This window comes from Rousettus aegyptiacus, unplaced genomic scaffold, assembly GCF_014176215.1.
Source record: "Rousettus aegyptiacus isolate mRouAeg1 unplaced genomic scaffold, mRouAeg1.p scaffold_m13_p_11, whole genome shotgun sequence".
NCBI lineage: Eukaryota > Metazoa > Chordata > Mammalia > Chiroptera > Pteropodidae > Rousettus > Rousettus aegyptiacus.
In genome coordinates, this window is record NW_023416286.1 from 57,356,488 (window position 1) to 57,372,857 (window position 16,370).

Below are 16,370 nucleotides of genomic sequence, written 5' to 3' on the forward strand. Positions count from 1 at the left end.
AAATTAACTGCCATCTTATTATGGCATGCCACCAGTGGCATGAGAAAATGGCTAATTCAAGGAGGGGAGCGAAGTCACGGAAAAAATGGAATCAAAAAAGGATCTCAAATAACTGATAGGTACTTTCACACTAAAAATTTGATAACTTGAAGAGATGTCCTTTCAACGACTTATCACCTACTAGCATCTAACACTGCATGTAGACTTTCTAGTGTATGTGCTGCCAAAGCAAGCACAACAGGGAGATTTTCTAAATGATAGCACTAATCCATTCATTTGCCCGTCTGATGAGACGTCGAGTTGCAAACATCAGAGGCAATGCTTTTCCACTGTAAAAGGGAACACTGACTGACCCAACCACCTCACGGTCTCCATTCCAAGCCGACACAGAGAAGTTGTCAAAACTTCCTGACTGAAAACCAAACAAAAAGTCACCTTGGTTTGACCACTTTACCATGACAGGAAAAAAATATTTGTATGGTTTCTCTCGACGAACCATAACTCAGTAACAAATCATACTAAAGGGAGTTTTAATAAAATCAATTCTAAAATGCCAGAATACTGATTAAGGAAAAAGCTCATTAGGCCCAAAATATTTATTCTTTGTGCCTAACTTTCACTTATATTTATTTACTTATCTGTTTGTATAGTTACCTTTTTGGTTCAAGTTTGGCAGCCACTAATCTTGCTCCCATGGACCCAGTTTCAACAACATGATAGTATATTTTGATATCAACATGGTTGAAGATGTAAAATGTATCTCTTTCATGAAATTCTGACTATGGAACAGAACTTAGAGTTAAAGGTAGAAGACTGGCTATACAAGAGTCAAAACATAAAACTTTAAAATGAGCCACAAGAAGTAGTAAAATTTAAATCTGATTTTAATCCTTCCCCATAAAAATGTTTAAGTTTTAAGCCTAAACTCTTTATAAGCCAAAACTGATTGGCAGAGGTGAAAATTATGCTTAACATTTTAACTCATACATAAAACTTAATAAATACTTATTAAAACGAACATCTAATACTTTCTAGTTTTTCACTTATGATAAAAGTAGCAAATTTTAAAATCTTATATGTTATGAACATGCTAAACCATATACATTTTCTTTTCTTCCATGGAAATTTATAATCAGACTAAACCAATAACCTAAATTATTCAAGTGTCTCTGTCAACTCGCACAAAAGCATTACCATTATAACCAGTTTCATGATAAAGCTCATGCTAACTTCTACTCCCAGATCATGTAAATGAAGAGATTAAATCAGGGTGATCTGATTACAAAAAATTTAATTTAATATATATCCCAATCATTGTAATTACTTTCTATATTAATGTCTTCACTTTATTATTGTTTTTAAACATCAAATTTGGTCTTGAAGACGAGATACCTTATTTAATTCATTTTTACACATATTTATTTTTTAATTGAAAGAGTTGACATACAATATTATATAGTTTTAGGTGTACCAACCACATAGTGATTTGACATTTAAGTATCTTACAAAATGATCATCACATTAAGTCTGTAAACCATTTAAGACACCTTTTTAAAAAAAGGTATAATACCAAACTTTTGCAATACAATATATTATGGATTTAAATTTACAAATTTCATGGATTTAATGAGGTCTTTTTTGGCACTCCACTACCTACATATTTTCATATGTAAGATTTATAAATCTAACTTTTATTAGTCAGAACATATGAAGTACTAGCCCTTACTGTAGTACTTAGCATGTAACAGATTCTCTCAGTAAATGTTGAACTGAATCTGTATTATTTTAGTTCTAGAGTTAAATTTATACATTGTTAATCTGGCTTTGGTTTAAGATCTAAGTAGTTGTACTTCGGAACATCTGTATTGTACTCATTTGACAAATATAACAATTTTTGTCTGAGTAAAAACTGAATCCATCTACCAAAAAGCCGTATTTTAAAAAGTATAGAGTTTATCACAAACTTACACTAATAACACAGGCATCTTTTGCGTGACCTTTATCTGTAATGTAACAGCCAATAGGAAATCCAGGATTACAGAACTTCTGACCATCTTCAACCTCATAACACCACGTTACAGGCATATTATCCACAATCCTATTCACAGAAATAATAATCAAGTAGAAATTACCAAACATGACTAAGAATTACTGCCCCAAAATGTCATCATTTCATGAAATGTCTATAAATACCTTAAGATGTTAAAACTACAATCAAAGAATTTTAATGAAATGTGGTATTTCATAAGGAAAAGCATTATGCCAATATCTGACACAGTGCAGTGAAAAAAAAAAAAACTTTATAGCTCAAACTATAAATGTATGTAGGAAAGGGACATTTATTTATTCATTACACTTCCTAATTTAATAATATCATTATCTAGACACCTAAGTATAATTTACCTTTAGCAGAATATTCAAAAGCTTTAAATAGGTCAGAGTTCATGGGAATAGTACAGATGCAAATGTCTTTTATCACTCAGGCAACTCAATAAAAAGGAGAAAAATATAATTGCAAGATATGCGAAAATATTCAACTTAAGGGCCAGGTAAAAAAGTGAAAATTATAGTATTATCTATTACGACTGTTTAACTCCAACTTATTTATTTCTAAAAGAAATACTACAATAAAGCTAGAGAAACAAATCTCTCAAGTTTTAAAGTGAAAAAGAACTTTTTAAACAAAAAAGAGTAAAAGTAAAGTATAAGATTCTGTAGCACTACATGACTACATTAAAGTCCGAGCATGTGGTCCCCTATGCCCAGAGCACACTGCAGGATGCGAATAAAAAAAAATTACTAAAAATACACTAGCTGTATTACAGTCATAAGATAACACTCCAGGGCATGTTTTATTTGTTAATTAATGTATGCCTTAGGAAGTAAAATTATGATTTTATAGGCACTCCAGATGTACATTAATGACCTAATAAAACATGTCTCGTCATATTTACATGCTATTTAATATTACCCAATGTACCAAATTTTAGAATCACCTAAACTATTAAGTTGCTCATTATTACAACCAGCAGGCTAGTGGTTTCCATGAAAAAACTATAAAATATTAGAAGCATGAAAGCAATGCTATATAATGTAAATAATTCACATTTTCTGGAGGCCGAAAAAGTCAGTTAATTGCTTTAATTTTTTTAGAGCACGAAGACCAATCAATCAATAAATAGTATACCAGCAATATCTTAAGTATAATACTTTTATGCTATCATATCAGAGGATATACAACATAAGAATTATAGTCTTAAGTTTATCATTTATATAATGCCTCGACACAATAACCTTTTCCTGGTAATAGGAAGCATTAAAAACAAATGAACAGAAAAACAAAAACACCTTAACAATAAAAAGAAAATATTTATTTGTTTATTTATTTTTTAGGGAAGGTAACCCTTGGTTGACCTCACAGATTGCAAGGACCTTGTCAGATTACAATCTCTTATTTTTTATTTTTTATACATATAGCACCTAGTCTTCCTAGGTGGTCTCCCATCCAAGTACTAACCAGGCCCAACCCTGCTTAGCTTCCGAGATCGGACAGGATCAAGCTTGTTCAGGGTGGCATGACTGTACACAAGAAAATTTAAAGAATATAATTTTCAAGTACTACCAGGGAGTAGTAGTTACTTGAATTTATAAGTCAAAAAATATTAAATACAATATTTTCAATGTGATAGAGTAAAAAAGTATAAAAAGAGGACTCAAAAGGATAAAGTTGAATGCTTGGCATCAACATTTTACCCTTAAGGACTCCTTTCCATTATTTCCCTCTACCCTCCATGTACTCCATTTGAAACAAAATAGTTTAAGTTTGCAACTGAGACACCTAACACAAACTGTTTAGTAAATTTTACTATCAAATGCTTTCTAACTTAGTAAACTATTTTATTTATTCTTCATTATTAACCATCTGAGCATCAAAACAGTACCTATATTAACTGTATCATAAATTAGTTAATAATATTTCTAAGTATTGGGAGGAAGTTACAAAGAAGAGCTGCTTCTATTACCTTTAGGAGCAAACTCTAAACAGTATTCTAAGAACAGAGGGTAGTGGAGATAGCTAAAAATCACCAATAGGCCCTAAGAGTCATTCTTTCATTTGAAACAAATAAGCAGCTGATAAGAGAAAAAGAAGGTGAATGGGGCTAATATGTAAATGAAAGAACTGAGCCTTACACCGTGATTTTGAAGGTTGTAAAGAATAATTTGAAGCAAAGAGAATAATACACCAAAGGAAATTTCAATTACTTATGAATAAATAAATATATCCCAAGTTATACCAATTTGGCAATTAAGTAATATTCTCATAGAAGCTTAGAGGATAAAAGCTCTTGGCTTACTAGAAACCAAAGAAATGAGGATATGGAGGAGACTTTCAAGTTCCTGTTTGTACTGAGGGTCACATGAGAAAGAAGCTGACACAAGTGCAATGTGCAAGTTTCCTTCCTTCTAATATAGCCCTGTTATGGGAAACTCTATTTGGTTCAGGTGTATACTAATCAGGTCTGGCTACTGAGAGTGAATTTCCCTGATCACAGACTAGTTCATGAACAGGCATGTGACCCAAGGTTGCCTTCCCTATGACTTTTTCGTTTTATGTGTATGGAAGGGAGGAGGGAGAGGCATTGAGGGGGCAATGGGGAATGAGGCTTCACCACAGAACTTAAGCCACAGGATCTGGTCATGTCCAAATTGACATCAAAAGTTCCTAACCTCCCTGGATATGAGCAAATGGGTCAATTAGAGATACTGATATGACAAATTTTCAAAAGGAAATACATGAAGATAATCTTCCTATTCACCACTTCCAGCATCTTACACCTTTTAGAAAAGGCAAACACACAAAAACATGGGTAAACCATGAACACACAGAGATTACAGCCATTTGTTGTTGGCAAACATCTAGAATAATAATAGTTATATCACCTGACAAGTTGGATTTTGAGACCTTTTTTTAATATTCTTTTTTGAATAAGTAACTACTACTGTGGAAGCAGAAATAAAAGTTTTAAATGCTTTTTGATTACAACACAAATTGGTAACAACCTAATAACATTACATCATGTTTATAAAATAAAAAACGAGATCCACGAAGTGTAAATATTTTCTTTGAATTAGGTGCTATGTATCAAACATTAAATGAAACCTAAATTTTGTTTTCAATGGTCTTTCTCATGGCCTGCAAGTATAAAATAACAGTATTGTTCTAGAAGACTGACCTAGATACTTTCCTCTGGCAAAAAAAGTCACTACTTCATGTTAATACTTGTAACAAAACAAGGAAATAAATTAATTTGCTATATTTTTAATAGAGTCAATGAGGTAATTTATACATTCAGCGAAACAGGTTTCATCTTGACAAGGAAAAGCCCAAAATCCAAAATCTCCATGTCTTACCAGTGATGTTGATAATTTAGTAGCATGCTTTTTTTCAAGAATTCTAACTTTTGTTTGTCTTCAGCTTTCTCTGTATGGTATGTTTTTGTACACACAGGTTTACAGGTCTCCTCCTTATTAAATGTAAACTGTATTAAAATAAAGTGAAAAGTAAATTATAAGAAAATTATCCAGTTCCTTCGCATTATACCATAAAATACTAGTCTCATTAATTACTTACGTGTATCCATATTGATAACAAACATTTTAAAACTGCTCATAGCTCAATCAGATTTAAATTCCAATCTTATTTTGTTTCTCTAAAAACTTCTCATTAATTTTATTTGATAAGTAACAGGATTTATTTTTGATAATTTCAACTTAACCCACCTTCTAAATGTAAAGGAGTCCTAGAAGGGAAAAAACCTACATGGAGAACAAAATGACTTCAGTCTCTCCACAGAATGTCCCCTGATAACGTTTTAAACATTACGGATTTGAAGGCTTTCTAGTAACAAGTAGACAAGTTTTTATGTCCAAATATTCATTTGGTGGATATTTATTAAGTGGTCTCTCTGTGCCAGGTGTTGGAGATTCAGCAGTGAATAACAGACTATGATGATACAAGAAGCCAAATTTGGACGCCTAAAATTAGGGTAAATGTGATTCTTCTTATTTACATTTGAAATAATTGTCAATTTTCAAGACCTTATTTAATAATAAAGTTAAAACAAACAGTAAAATTGAAACAAAAACTAAAGCTGAAACATAAAAATTGATAATTTTTAAACCAAATTTTAAAAACTAAGGATTCCTCCAATTTTGGAGTCTACGACTTATTTCATGTGTATAAAAATAATGATATTCACATCATATTATATAATGTAGGTTTACTTTATCGAGACTCATTTTTGTCTTAATTTAAAAAATCTATTTCCTAGTGTTCTGAAGGCTGTAATTTACTAAACTAACCATGAATAGTTCATAATTTTATACTTTTTAATAAATTTAAACTTCATTATCAAGGGTAAGAAAAAATACCTGCATATTTTTCACTTCTAAGTAGTCCATTCTCTTGTACATTATTTATTAAAATCCGTAAACCAGTTTCTGTGTATCAGCTGACCAACGTTTCAAGTGTAAACCACTGCTGCCACCTGTCAGCCAAGAGTTTTGTTCTGGCTGCACTGCTACTTCTGCCAAGTACAGCAATATTCATGCAATTATTTAATATTTTTAACCTATATAAACCTTATAGGTTCCTTTTTAAAGAGTAGAAATTAAAAAATAGAAGTATACATACTAAGAAAAAAGAAGAACAGATGTCAAACTTAAATTAAGCAGAAATAGACATTGTTACACCAAAAGCGGCAAAGTCTTACACCTCAATCCAGCGCTTACCGGGTTTAGGCAATTCAATTGTGTGTTCAATTGTGAGGAAAATAACAAGCCCTAAAGATGACCTCTAATCCTAACAACAAACATTACCTTATGTAATCATCCCAACAATCCCAAGAGGCAGTTTCCTTATTGAGTCCTTATCATCATCCTGACCTATTAATACCAAGTGTCTCAAGCTTCAGTCCTTGGAATTCTCTTCACTATCTATACTCACTCCCTTGGGGATCTTATCAATTCCTGGCTTTAAATACTATCTATGCACTGATGATTGTCAATATACAAATCCAGGCTGAACTCTTTCTCTAAACTCCAGACACATATATTTAACCTGTTAACTGGACATCCCTTACTTGACTCTTAATAAACACCTCACATTTTCTATGTCTAAAACTACTTTTGTCCCTAAACCTACTCTTCTCAGACTTTCCCATCTTAGAAAACAGACACTCCACACTCCACAGCCCATCCCTCAGCAAATTCTGGTGGCCCTACCTTCAAAATATAGCTAGTTTCTGAGATTCTGACCCCTTCACAACCCCTACGCTTTTATCCCTACAGTCTGGGCCATTATCAGGTCATACATATCTTAACAAGTCCAAGAGCCTAACAAGTTGGATCTTACCGCTTCTCACCTTCTCCCCCATGGTCTGGTCTCAACACAGCAACCCTAGTGATCCTGTTAAAATCTAAGCCTACTCAAAACACTCCAATGCTAAGCATCTCACTCAGATTTATAGGCCAAAGCCTTTACAGTGGCCTAAGTCACTATATGATATGGTGCCATTACTTCTTTGCTGTCATTTCCTACTATTCTCTATCTTGCTCACCTGCTTGAGCTGCACCAACTTTTTTCTGTACCTTGGAAACACCAGACCTTGGCATTTGCAGCTCTTTAACTAGAACACCTCCCCCTCAGATCTTCAAATGGCTCACTCCTTTACTTGCTTCAGGTCTTTTGCCTAAATGTCTTCTCAGTGAGACCTTCTCTGTCCTACTTACAATTACCAATTTTCCAACCATCTTCCCTAATTTATTTTCAATAGTTTTTACATGAGCAATTGATATACTATAACTTTTAGTAGTAATTTTGTTTTCTTCTCCTCATCATAAGATCCACCATGGCAGAGATTTCTGTCTTGTTCACGGCTATATCCCACACCTATCATAGTGCCTGGCACATGAAAGGCATTCAACAGATGTGTTAACTGAGTTTATATGAGTGGTTAGACAGGAGATGAGATTTTATGATCCTATGAATGTGGCTCCAGCTTCACATAACACATGCAATGTATTGCATTGCTGTTTTTCTGACCTCAATTGAAGTCATAGATAAAAGACAGAAAAGCAGATTTGGGGTTTCATTTTATTATTGGTTATTACCATTGTTTTTACTATAGCTCTGAATGTAAAGTTCTTTAAAAATAAAGGACAAATAATCAATACTGAAATCAATACTGAATACTGAAAATGTAAGTCAATACATTTATGGCTGTCTTGGGAGAAAAAAATCCGATATCTTGGCTCCCATGACTGTGTTCTCCTATGCCTTGGCCTTAAGAAATGCCTCTCTTTAAAATAGGGGCTTAAAGAATTTGTTTTAGCACAAATCTTGATCCTAAAAAATTCTAGGAAACTCATAGAAAACATTAGGTGCACATCCTTCTCCATTTTAATATTCCCTCTGTTCTATTTTATCTCAACTCCTAGGACAAAATTAAATCTGAAAAACGAGAGGCCTAAAAGAATATTTTGCATGAGCAAGGCATAGTCTTTACACACAAATAAATGTACCCTGAATGGGATCTTACTAAGGAAGTAATTTGCATTACATTCTTCCCCAAAGGGACAAAACTTTTCCATGGGTTTGTGGACCTTCCCTATTCACTGCTGTTAAAGGCTGTTTACTACTAGAGACTTCTGCTGTCCCTCAAGTTCACATAAGTGTTACTAATGCTCCTCTTCTTCAATTATTTCTCAGGGCCAAAGAATAAATAAACAGAAAGATGGGGCTGAGAGTTCACAGAAGTATTTTAAGTCAACTGCACAATTTAATAAATATGTCTGAAAATCATTCTCTACTATAAAAGAATGCGATAACTCCCACTGTAACCTTTCAAAATATATCAGGGAGATGTTAACACAATATGCCTGCCCTACTCAACATTACTCATGTCCTTACACTTTGAGTGCCTCTATTCCCAGTGACTTCTCTCATTAGGCCTTCAAATCTACTGTCTTTGAAATTTTAAAAAAATTATTGGCATGTTTAGGGTAGAAAAATCTCAGGTTAGAATATTTTAAGAGGATATACTTATGGTTGAAAAGAATAAACTCGTAGCAGATTAAACCAGCACAATTATATGTCTTTTCCTTCAGTGCTTCACAGTGTAAGTATAGTGCTGGAAGGAGTAAGAGGGCTAATGGGACTAATCTAGGCTCTGGGATTTGATGCACAGATCCTCAGTGTAATAAAGTGACAAGGGAGAGATAGGTGTGCTTAATAAAGAAGCAGGGAAAGCAGCTAACCGTGGAGTCTAAGCTATTGAAGAGAAGGACGTGAAACCAAGAGAGGGAGCTGTTAGGCTGGGGAATAAAACTTGAGGTCAGGCCATTAAAAGGAATGTTCATGTGAACAGATGCTCAAGGCAGAGAGTTAAAGAAAAATGCACAGTTCAGAATATGTTAAAGCATTAAGAAAATCTAATTTTATTTATATATGCTTGGAAATGTATGGAAAATGTCAGGAAAGATTAATAATAAGAAACTGTAATGTAGAACTGGGTGGAGGGAGAGGCTTAAGTTTTCATTTTATATTCTTCTGTACTATTTAATTCTTTATAAGGTGATACATTACTATTATAAACTGGTTTAATTTTTCTAAAGGGGACAGACCATTATTCTTTGTGCAAGACAGCAGATATAAAATGAACAGGAGACTAGGTAATGTAGAAAGATAACATGCTTAAAAGATACTAGATTTAAAAGGTAGAACTATTTTGGGTGACAATGAAGTACTTATATTGAAGAGAATATCTTATATTGTGCTTAGACTGGTTTAACTGATGTCCTAAAAATATATCAAAGATGTTCCAAATATACTCAATGGTCAAAACAGAAAGGTTAGCTTCCCAAAAACCCAATGAAGGAGTCCAAGTTATGCTGTATTTGTTAACAAAGAAAGTCTATGGACACTGCTTCCAAAGAGGAGAAGGAGATGTGGAGCAGCTGGGCAACTTTTCATGACTGAAGCCTGGGTTCTAGGTCTCTCTACGAGGTCAGGCTGGGTGTCTTGGCACTGTCTTTTCTGCTACCACCTTATCATTTATAATACTGTTTGTCTTATAAGTCCCTTACGACAAACTTATCCATGACGTATCATGAGAAGGGGAGGGATCCTTCTAAACTGTAGCTTGAAGAAACTATTCCTGGATGCAAAAGAGAAATGATTTCTCCTTAGCTATGAGAGCCAAGTTATCTCAGGATTTTTTATAAGAAAAAAAATGCAACTAAATAACATAGAACACCGAATACAAACCTTATATGGTGAAGGTTCGATTCTTTCCCCGAATAACACCTGACCAAGGTTTTCAGATGGGCGTTTTCCTTCATTCGCTTGGCAAAAATCAAACCTGGGGGAAAGAATATTTAAGTTTTTAAATACAAAAGGAAATAATGAAATAACAAACCCCTAGACAATCTTGAGGGTAGATTAGGTAATGATCATTCCAGCATCTCCAATAGATGAATAACAAATATATTCATATTTCAAGTTCCACATACCACGTTACCCCCAAATAAAAGAACACCACATCTGAAAGTTATGTCTTAGAATGCTTTAATTTCTGTCCACAGCTATGCTACCCTGAACGCACCCGATCCTGTCTGATCTCAGAAGCTAAGCAGGATCAGGCCTGGTTAGTACTTGGGTCGGAGACCACGTAAAAAGACCAGGTGCTGTAGGTGTTAAAAAAAGAAAAAGAAAAAAAAGCTTTGATTTCTACATAATATTCTTAATTTTAAATAACTTAGCTCCTTTCGTTATAACTTTCCAATCCAAATCTTTACTTAATGACGTTTCAGGAAGATATGTCAATTTTCCCTGGGTTTCTGTTACATCCTGACACACTGGCCAGCACATCCCAATATGAGAAGCATCGCCAGACCTTCTGAGGATGGAGCTGTGGAAGGGTCATCATCAGTCACTTGTAAGCTTCCCTCTGTGTTGTAATTCCCTTGTATTACTAACCAGATTTAAATAAAGTTCTGTTTTGAATTGACAGCCTACTTTCAGTTTTGCTATAGAAAATTAAAGTTCTGTGTTCATTCCGGAATGATATGGGAGTACTTGAGGCCAGCAAAATGATAGCTATAGATCAGTTAGATTCTTAGAGGAAGATGACTCTCGAGTGATAAACTGGGATTGTGAAGGCCTCAATAAAGACTCTCCATCTACTGGATGTAAGAGGTCATTAAGTTTTCCCAGGAATAGCCACAAAGACTTAAGAGATGTTTGTTTACATAATAAAACAAAAACTCAAAAAAGCATTCAAGTCTCCAATAGTTATATAAATTATGGTTCATGCATTAATGAATTTTGTACTCTTCTCATATATATTTAGGCATATGGATTCTTATAGGATTGTCTTACTTTCTTGTGTGCTTTTTTCTACAGTAAACACATATTTTCTTTCAAAACTCTTAGATGAATTTAGAAGCCAACTAAAATATAAAAACTTTTATACTCAATATGGTATAGAGTGGTCAAATGAATAAATGATATTGATGCAACATTTTTTATGATGTTTATTAAAAATTATTATTAAAACAAATCATACACGGACACAAATCTCTACAAAGAAATAATAAACTGCTACTAAAAAGACTGAGATAGTTGTGCATTAACAACTATAATACACTCAGTGAGAAAAAATAAGGTGCAAATCAAATATAAAAGTATAAACCTACTTTTGTTTAAAACAAAAATATATAAATGTGGTTGCATACATTAGAACAGACAGAGAAAAAATGTGGAGCAGACATTAAAGTAATTATTTCTGGGGACTGATGTGGGACATAGGATTTTGTTTAAAAATCTGTGGAGTTTTTTATTACTAAAAAATTTAAAGGAAAAGATGCCTTTTTAGCCACTCGGATGAAAAAGAAATACATTGTTCTAGTTGGTGCTTCCATTGTATTGCAAAGAGATATAAGAAGATCACATTTCAACAATAAAAAATACCCATTAAAAAATGTTTTCAGGCCGTGCACATTTTTTAAATGCATGTGAATTTATCCACAACTCTGGAGAAACTAAAGTTCTAAATGTACAAAATCCTGATGAGTCACACAAAATTTTACATAAAAACCAAGCTGAAGATCTTACGCTGTGTATTCATAAGGAAGAACAGATTCCACTGAGTCAAGCCTGTTCACGAAGAGTTCTATTTCAGCCTGAAAATAAGGAAACACAGAATGAGAATATAAACAACTGAAAATAAAAACTAAAGTCATGCTTAGAATTGAAAAAGAATGACGTTTGAAATGTGAAATTTTATGATATGCAACCCACATTAAACAACTCTCTTATAAACCCATTCACTTGAGTGGGATTTACATGTACTACCAAAATAATTCTCGGAGGTGCAAATGTCTCCAATATTTTTTAAATGCTTTTTAAATTCTAAAATTTCTAAAAATTTAATAAAATATTTTAACTAAATCATTCATTACATCAGTATAGATGCGGATTTATAAATCTGTTTTTCAAACTCAATATTTCATTCTGTAGCACAAAAATAATGCTCCCAAGCAGGCATGAAATTTCTAGATCAACTATAAGATAAATACACTTGTGTACCACTCTTAAGCAGATAGGAGATGGACAATAACAACATGGTCTAACTTTGGAGGGCTGCCCTGATCAATTTGAGAATGCTAACTACAGGGAAATACCAATTAAAGAAATTTACAAGACCAGATAAAGTTTGAAAATGGGAAAGGGAAAGTAAAGCTCTATCAACTTCTTAGGAAAAATGACTAATTTAAAGCTACACTTTCCTACTGAAGCTCCCAAAATTTCTCCAAGGTGTAATGAAAGTTCTATAGGACCCAAAACATATAACCCACACTCTCCATAGGGGCTTGTTGCTATCCATGACAAAATTCAACTGAAGAAACCAGTAAATAATTGGTGTGCCTGGAAGTACTTTCTGGTGCTAACCGAAAACAACTAAATAGGAGTTGTTTACTTGGGACAAACTATTTTTACAGAGTTAGCCTGCTATGGCTGCCTCTGGAGCCTGTGATCATTAGGCTACATGTAATGGCATAAAACCACATCTGTCATTTTGATCTCATTCACTAGTGTTGTCAGTAGTCCTGCTGTCTGTACTTGTTAACATCCCAAAAGCAAGTCAAGATGTTTGATGCACAACAAATGGATAATACACTGTCACTGGAAAAGCAGCAAAACATAGCAGGCAAGCATATAGACTCTGGGGCAGTTTGCGTGGGTTCAAATTCCAGCCAGTTCTATCACTTACTACTTGTGTACCTTTGGTCAAGTTATTTAATATCTCAGTTTCCTCATAAGTGCTTCTGTCTCCTTATTGGCAAAATGCGAAAAACAGTTTTTACCTCACAGAGGTACTGATGAATTATAAAGTACTTCATAAATACACAAATAAATAAATAACAAATAAATTTAATGATGTTCAAAACTGAAAATGCCTAAACTGTACTGCTGATCCACTAAAATGCTTATCCAATATTTATGTTATAAAATCAGAAAAAGACACTAACTTTTGAATATAGTACAGAAAATAGTATCATATGCGACTCAAAAATTCTACTCAAATGAAATGACAACTCAATGGCAACACTATCTCAAACACACAACAAATGTGTGTCTTCTTGCATAATAGTCAAGAATATATTATTGGTCATTTTAGCTAAAAAGATAATGGGATACGATATTTAAGCATTACATCATACTTGAATACACATATATGTGTAACTGTTGTGAAGGCAAAATTCCAGTTGATGGCTTACTCTGACAAAATGATGTTCATTAATTATTGTTTTTACTGCTATGAAGACACATCAGACTCCAAACTCTTTTTAATATATCTTGATGAAGACTGAAAGGTTCCTATAAGCTAATCCAGCACACATCTCTAAATTTATTTCTAGAGAGGAAGGTAGCTAGTATACTCTACACAACTTTGAATTCCAAAATCTGAAGAGCCATATTTTCACCATATAAGCTATATGGTGAAGTATAAGATGTGTGATATAATTAAGTATGTTCCTTATTCTCAACTTTGTTCAGTACGAAGTGATTAAGAAGAGGACTCTGAGCTAAACTGCCAGGTTTAAATCCTGACTCGGTCATTTACTAGCTGTGTAATCTCAGGCAAATTTCTTTACTCTCCTGTGCCTCAGTTTTCTCATTTGCAGAATGCAAGTAATACTAATTCCTGTCTCAAGTGGTTTTTCAGAAGATTCAAGAAAAGTACTATGTAAGTATTTACTATTATGCAGCAATATCCAATAGAACTTTAAACAATGATGGAAATATTCTTTATCTGTACTGTCAAATATAGTAGCCACTAGCCACCCACGGCTATTGGTCACTTAAAATGTGGTTAGTGTAGCTAAAGAAATGATTTTACAATTTTATTCAATTTTAATTATATTTAAGTAATCACAGGAGGCTAATGGCTTCAGTATTAGCATAACAACAGAAAACAATAAAATGCTGCTTGGTACCGCTTATATACCCCTCTTCATATACTTATTTTTATTCTAGTCACTATGATGTATCCTTTACCATGAAAAATAACTCTAATGTCAGTCTATCCCAGGATTTGGCAAACTTCTTATTAAAGGGCCAGGGAGTAAATATTTTAGCCTTTGCAAGATGTGCAGCCTCTGCTACTGTAGTGCAAAAGCAGCCATAGACAGTCCATAAGTGAATGAGCACAGCTGTCGCCCAATAAAACTTTATTTATGGGCACTGAAATTTGATTTTCACTCACCACTAAATACTATTCTTCTGATTTACAGTCCCCCACCCCCAAATCACTTAAAAGTGTAAAGAATTCTTAGCTTGAGGACTCAAAAAAAACAGGCAGCAAGCTGGAATGGACTCCTACTCTATCCTTGAGCTCCAGTTTCTAATATTTTTCAATATTCTTCAAATTCCTAGAGAACCTATAATAGGCGCAGAGTTCAAAGACGTAATGCTATGTGAAAATTTTTAGAACACTATTCAAGGGCATATAAACTTAGGGTGAAAATTTCTTTTATTTCTACCCAATGGATGAGACAAGAATTTTTGCTTAGCCTATGATATTCTCTCTGAAGTTTTACAGTACATACTTTGGCAACAGGATTAATAAGACTGAGAGAAAATCCTTTTCTCATTCTCTGACTTCTCTCATATCTCCTCTGAGTCTTAATCTTTCAAAACAGAAAGGTCTTAATCTTTTGATCTATCTCCCTGATCATGCCAGCTGCTTTTCTCGGGACTTTGCTCTACCCTCATATCTTTCTCAAAAGGTATATCATTGAGAATTACAGGCAATATTCGAGGTTTACACATTGAAGTTTCATATATGTATAGGATGACACTGTTACTTTTCATTAGCTTTTCTAACCATAAGCATAATTCTTCAATGATACTCTTCATCTCTTTCCTAATTATCTCAAAAATTATTGTTTTTCTTCAAATGTACTAACTTGCTCATGACCAAATTAACTTACTACTTTTTGTTCTTTCATATAACTTTACAAGAGCTTCTGGAAATATATTCTTTTGGCTTTACTTTGTATTATACACGGGAGCTTAATACAATGAAACATTTCACGTTCATTCTCAGCTAAATTTAAGATCCAAATTAGCCTCAAGCACTGTCCTGGAAATCTGTCTCCACTTTTACTATTCCCCATGAATTTATTCTTTACCCTACTCCGACCTTAAGCTAATCTATACCACTTTAAATTCCAATTTAACCTTTTTAAATAACAATCTTGTCAATACTTTAGAAATCAAATTCACCGGTTCCCTCTAAGTCTACTAAAAGTCTTGAATAACTATAAGACAGGTAAATGTCTCTTCTAGAAACCACGCTACTCTTTTGTTTATGTAATTTAGTACTATTTTAACTGATTATAACCACACTTACCTCATTTTAGTCTATAACCCAAAGACCCATTTACCCCATCCCTCCCTCTTTTCTTACTTGTACATTCTTAAATTTTTAGCCATCTTCTTGGTATTTTAGCTAATATCAAATACCCATTAAACTTACCTTATCTATAGGGGTTTTGGGGGAGAATGAGGTGGGCAAAGGGGATCAAATATATGGTAGCTGAAGGAAACTGGACTTTGGGTGGTAATCACAGAATAGACTAATAGGTAATCACATATAGATGTCAAATTATAATGTACACCTGAAAATTATATAATTGTATTGACCAATGTTACCCCAATAAACTTAATTAATTAATTAATTAACCTTATCTGCTAAGTTTTCCTGATCTGGTAAAGCAGCTTCAAATTCTGTTCCTAATAA

At 33.4% G+C, this 16,370-nt stretch overlaps 1 protein-coding gene and 2 pseudogenes across 2 annotated transcripts in view; 1 reads left to right on the forward strand and 2 right to left on the reverse strand.

Annotated features, from left to right (window-relative positions):
• The window catches only part of TM9SF2 (transmembrane 9 superfamily member 2), a 50,594-nt gene that overhangs the window by 23,698 nt on the left and 10,526 nt on the right, over positions 1-16,370 (reverse strand). For both annotated transcript variants that reach the window (XM_016123179.2, XM_036228828.1), the window contains exons 3-7: positions 12,176-12,243; positions 10,328-10,421; positions 5,413-5,540; positions 1,969-2,098; positions 655-779 (exon numbers count right to left, since the gene is read on the reverse strand). In XM_016123179.2, the coding sequence (XP_015978665.2) occupies positions 655-779; positions 1,969-2,098; positions 5,413-5,540; positions 10,328-10,421; positions 12,176-12,243 (545 nt within the window). The remainder of the gene's footprint in view (positions 1-654; positions 780-1,968; positions 2,099-5,412; positions 5,541-10,327; positions 10,422-12,175; positions 12,244-16,370) is intronic.
• Positions 3,469-3,587, reverse strand: LOC118609551 (annotated as a pseudogene).
• LOC118609754 lies at positions 10,637-10,755 on the forward strand (annotated as a pseudogene).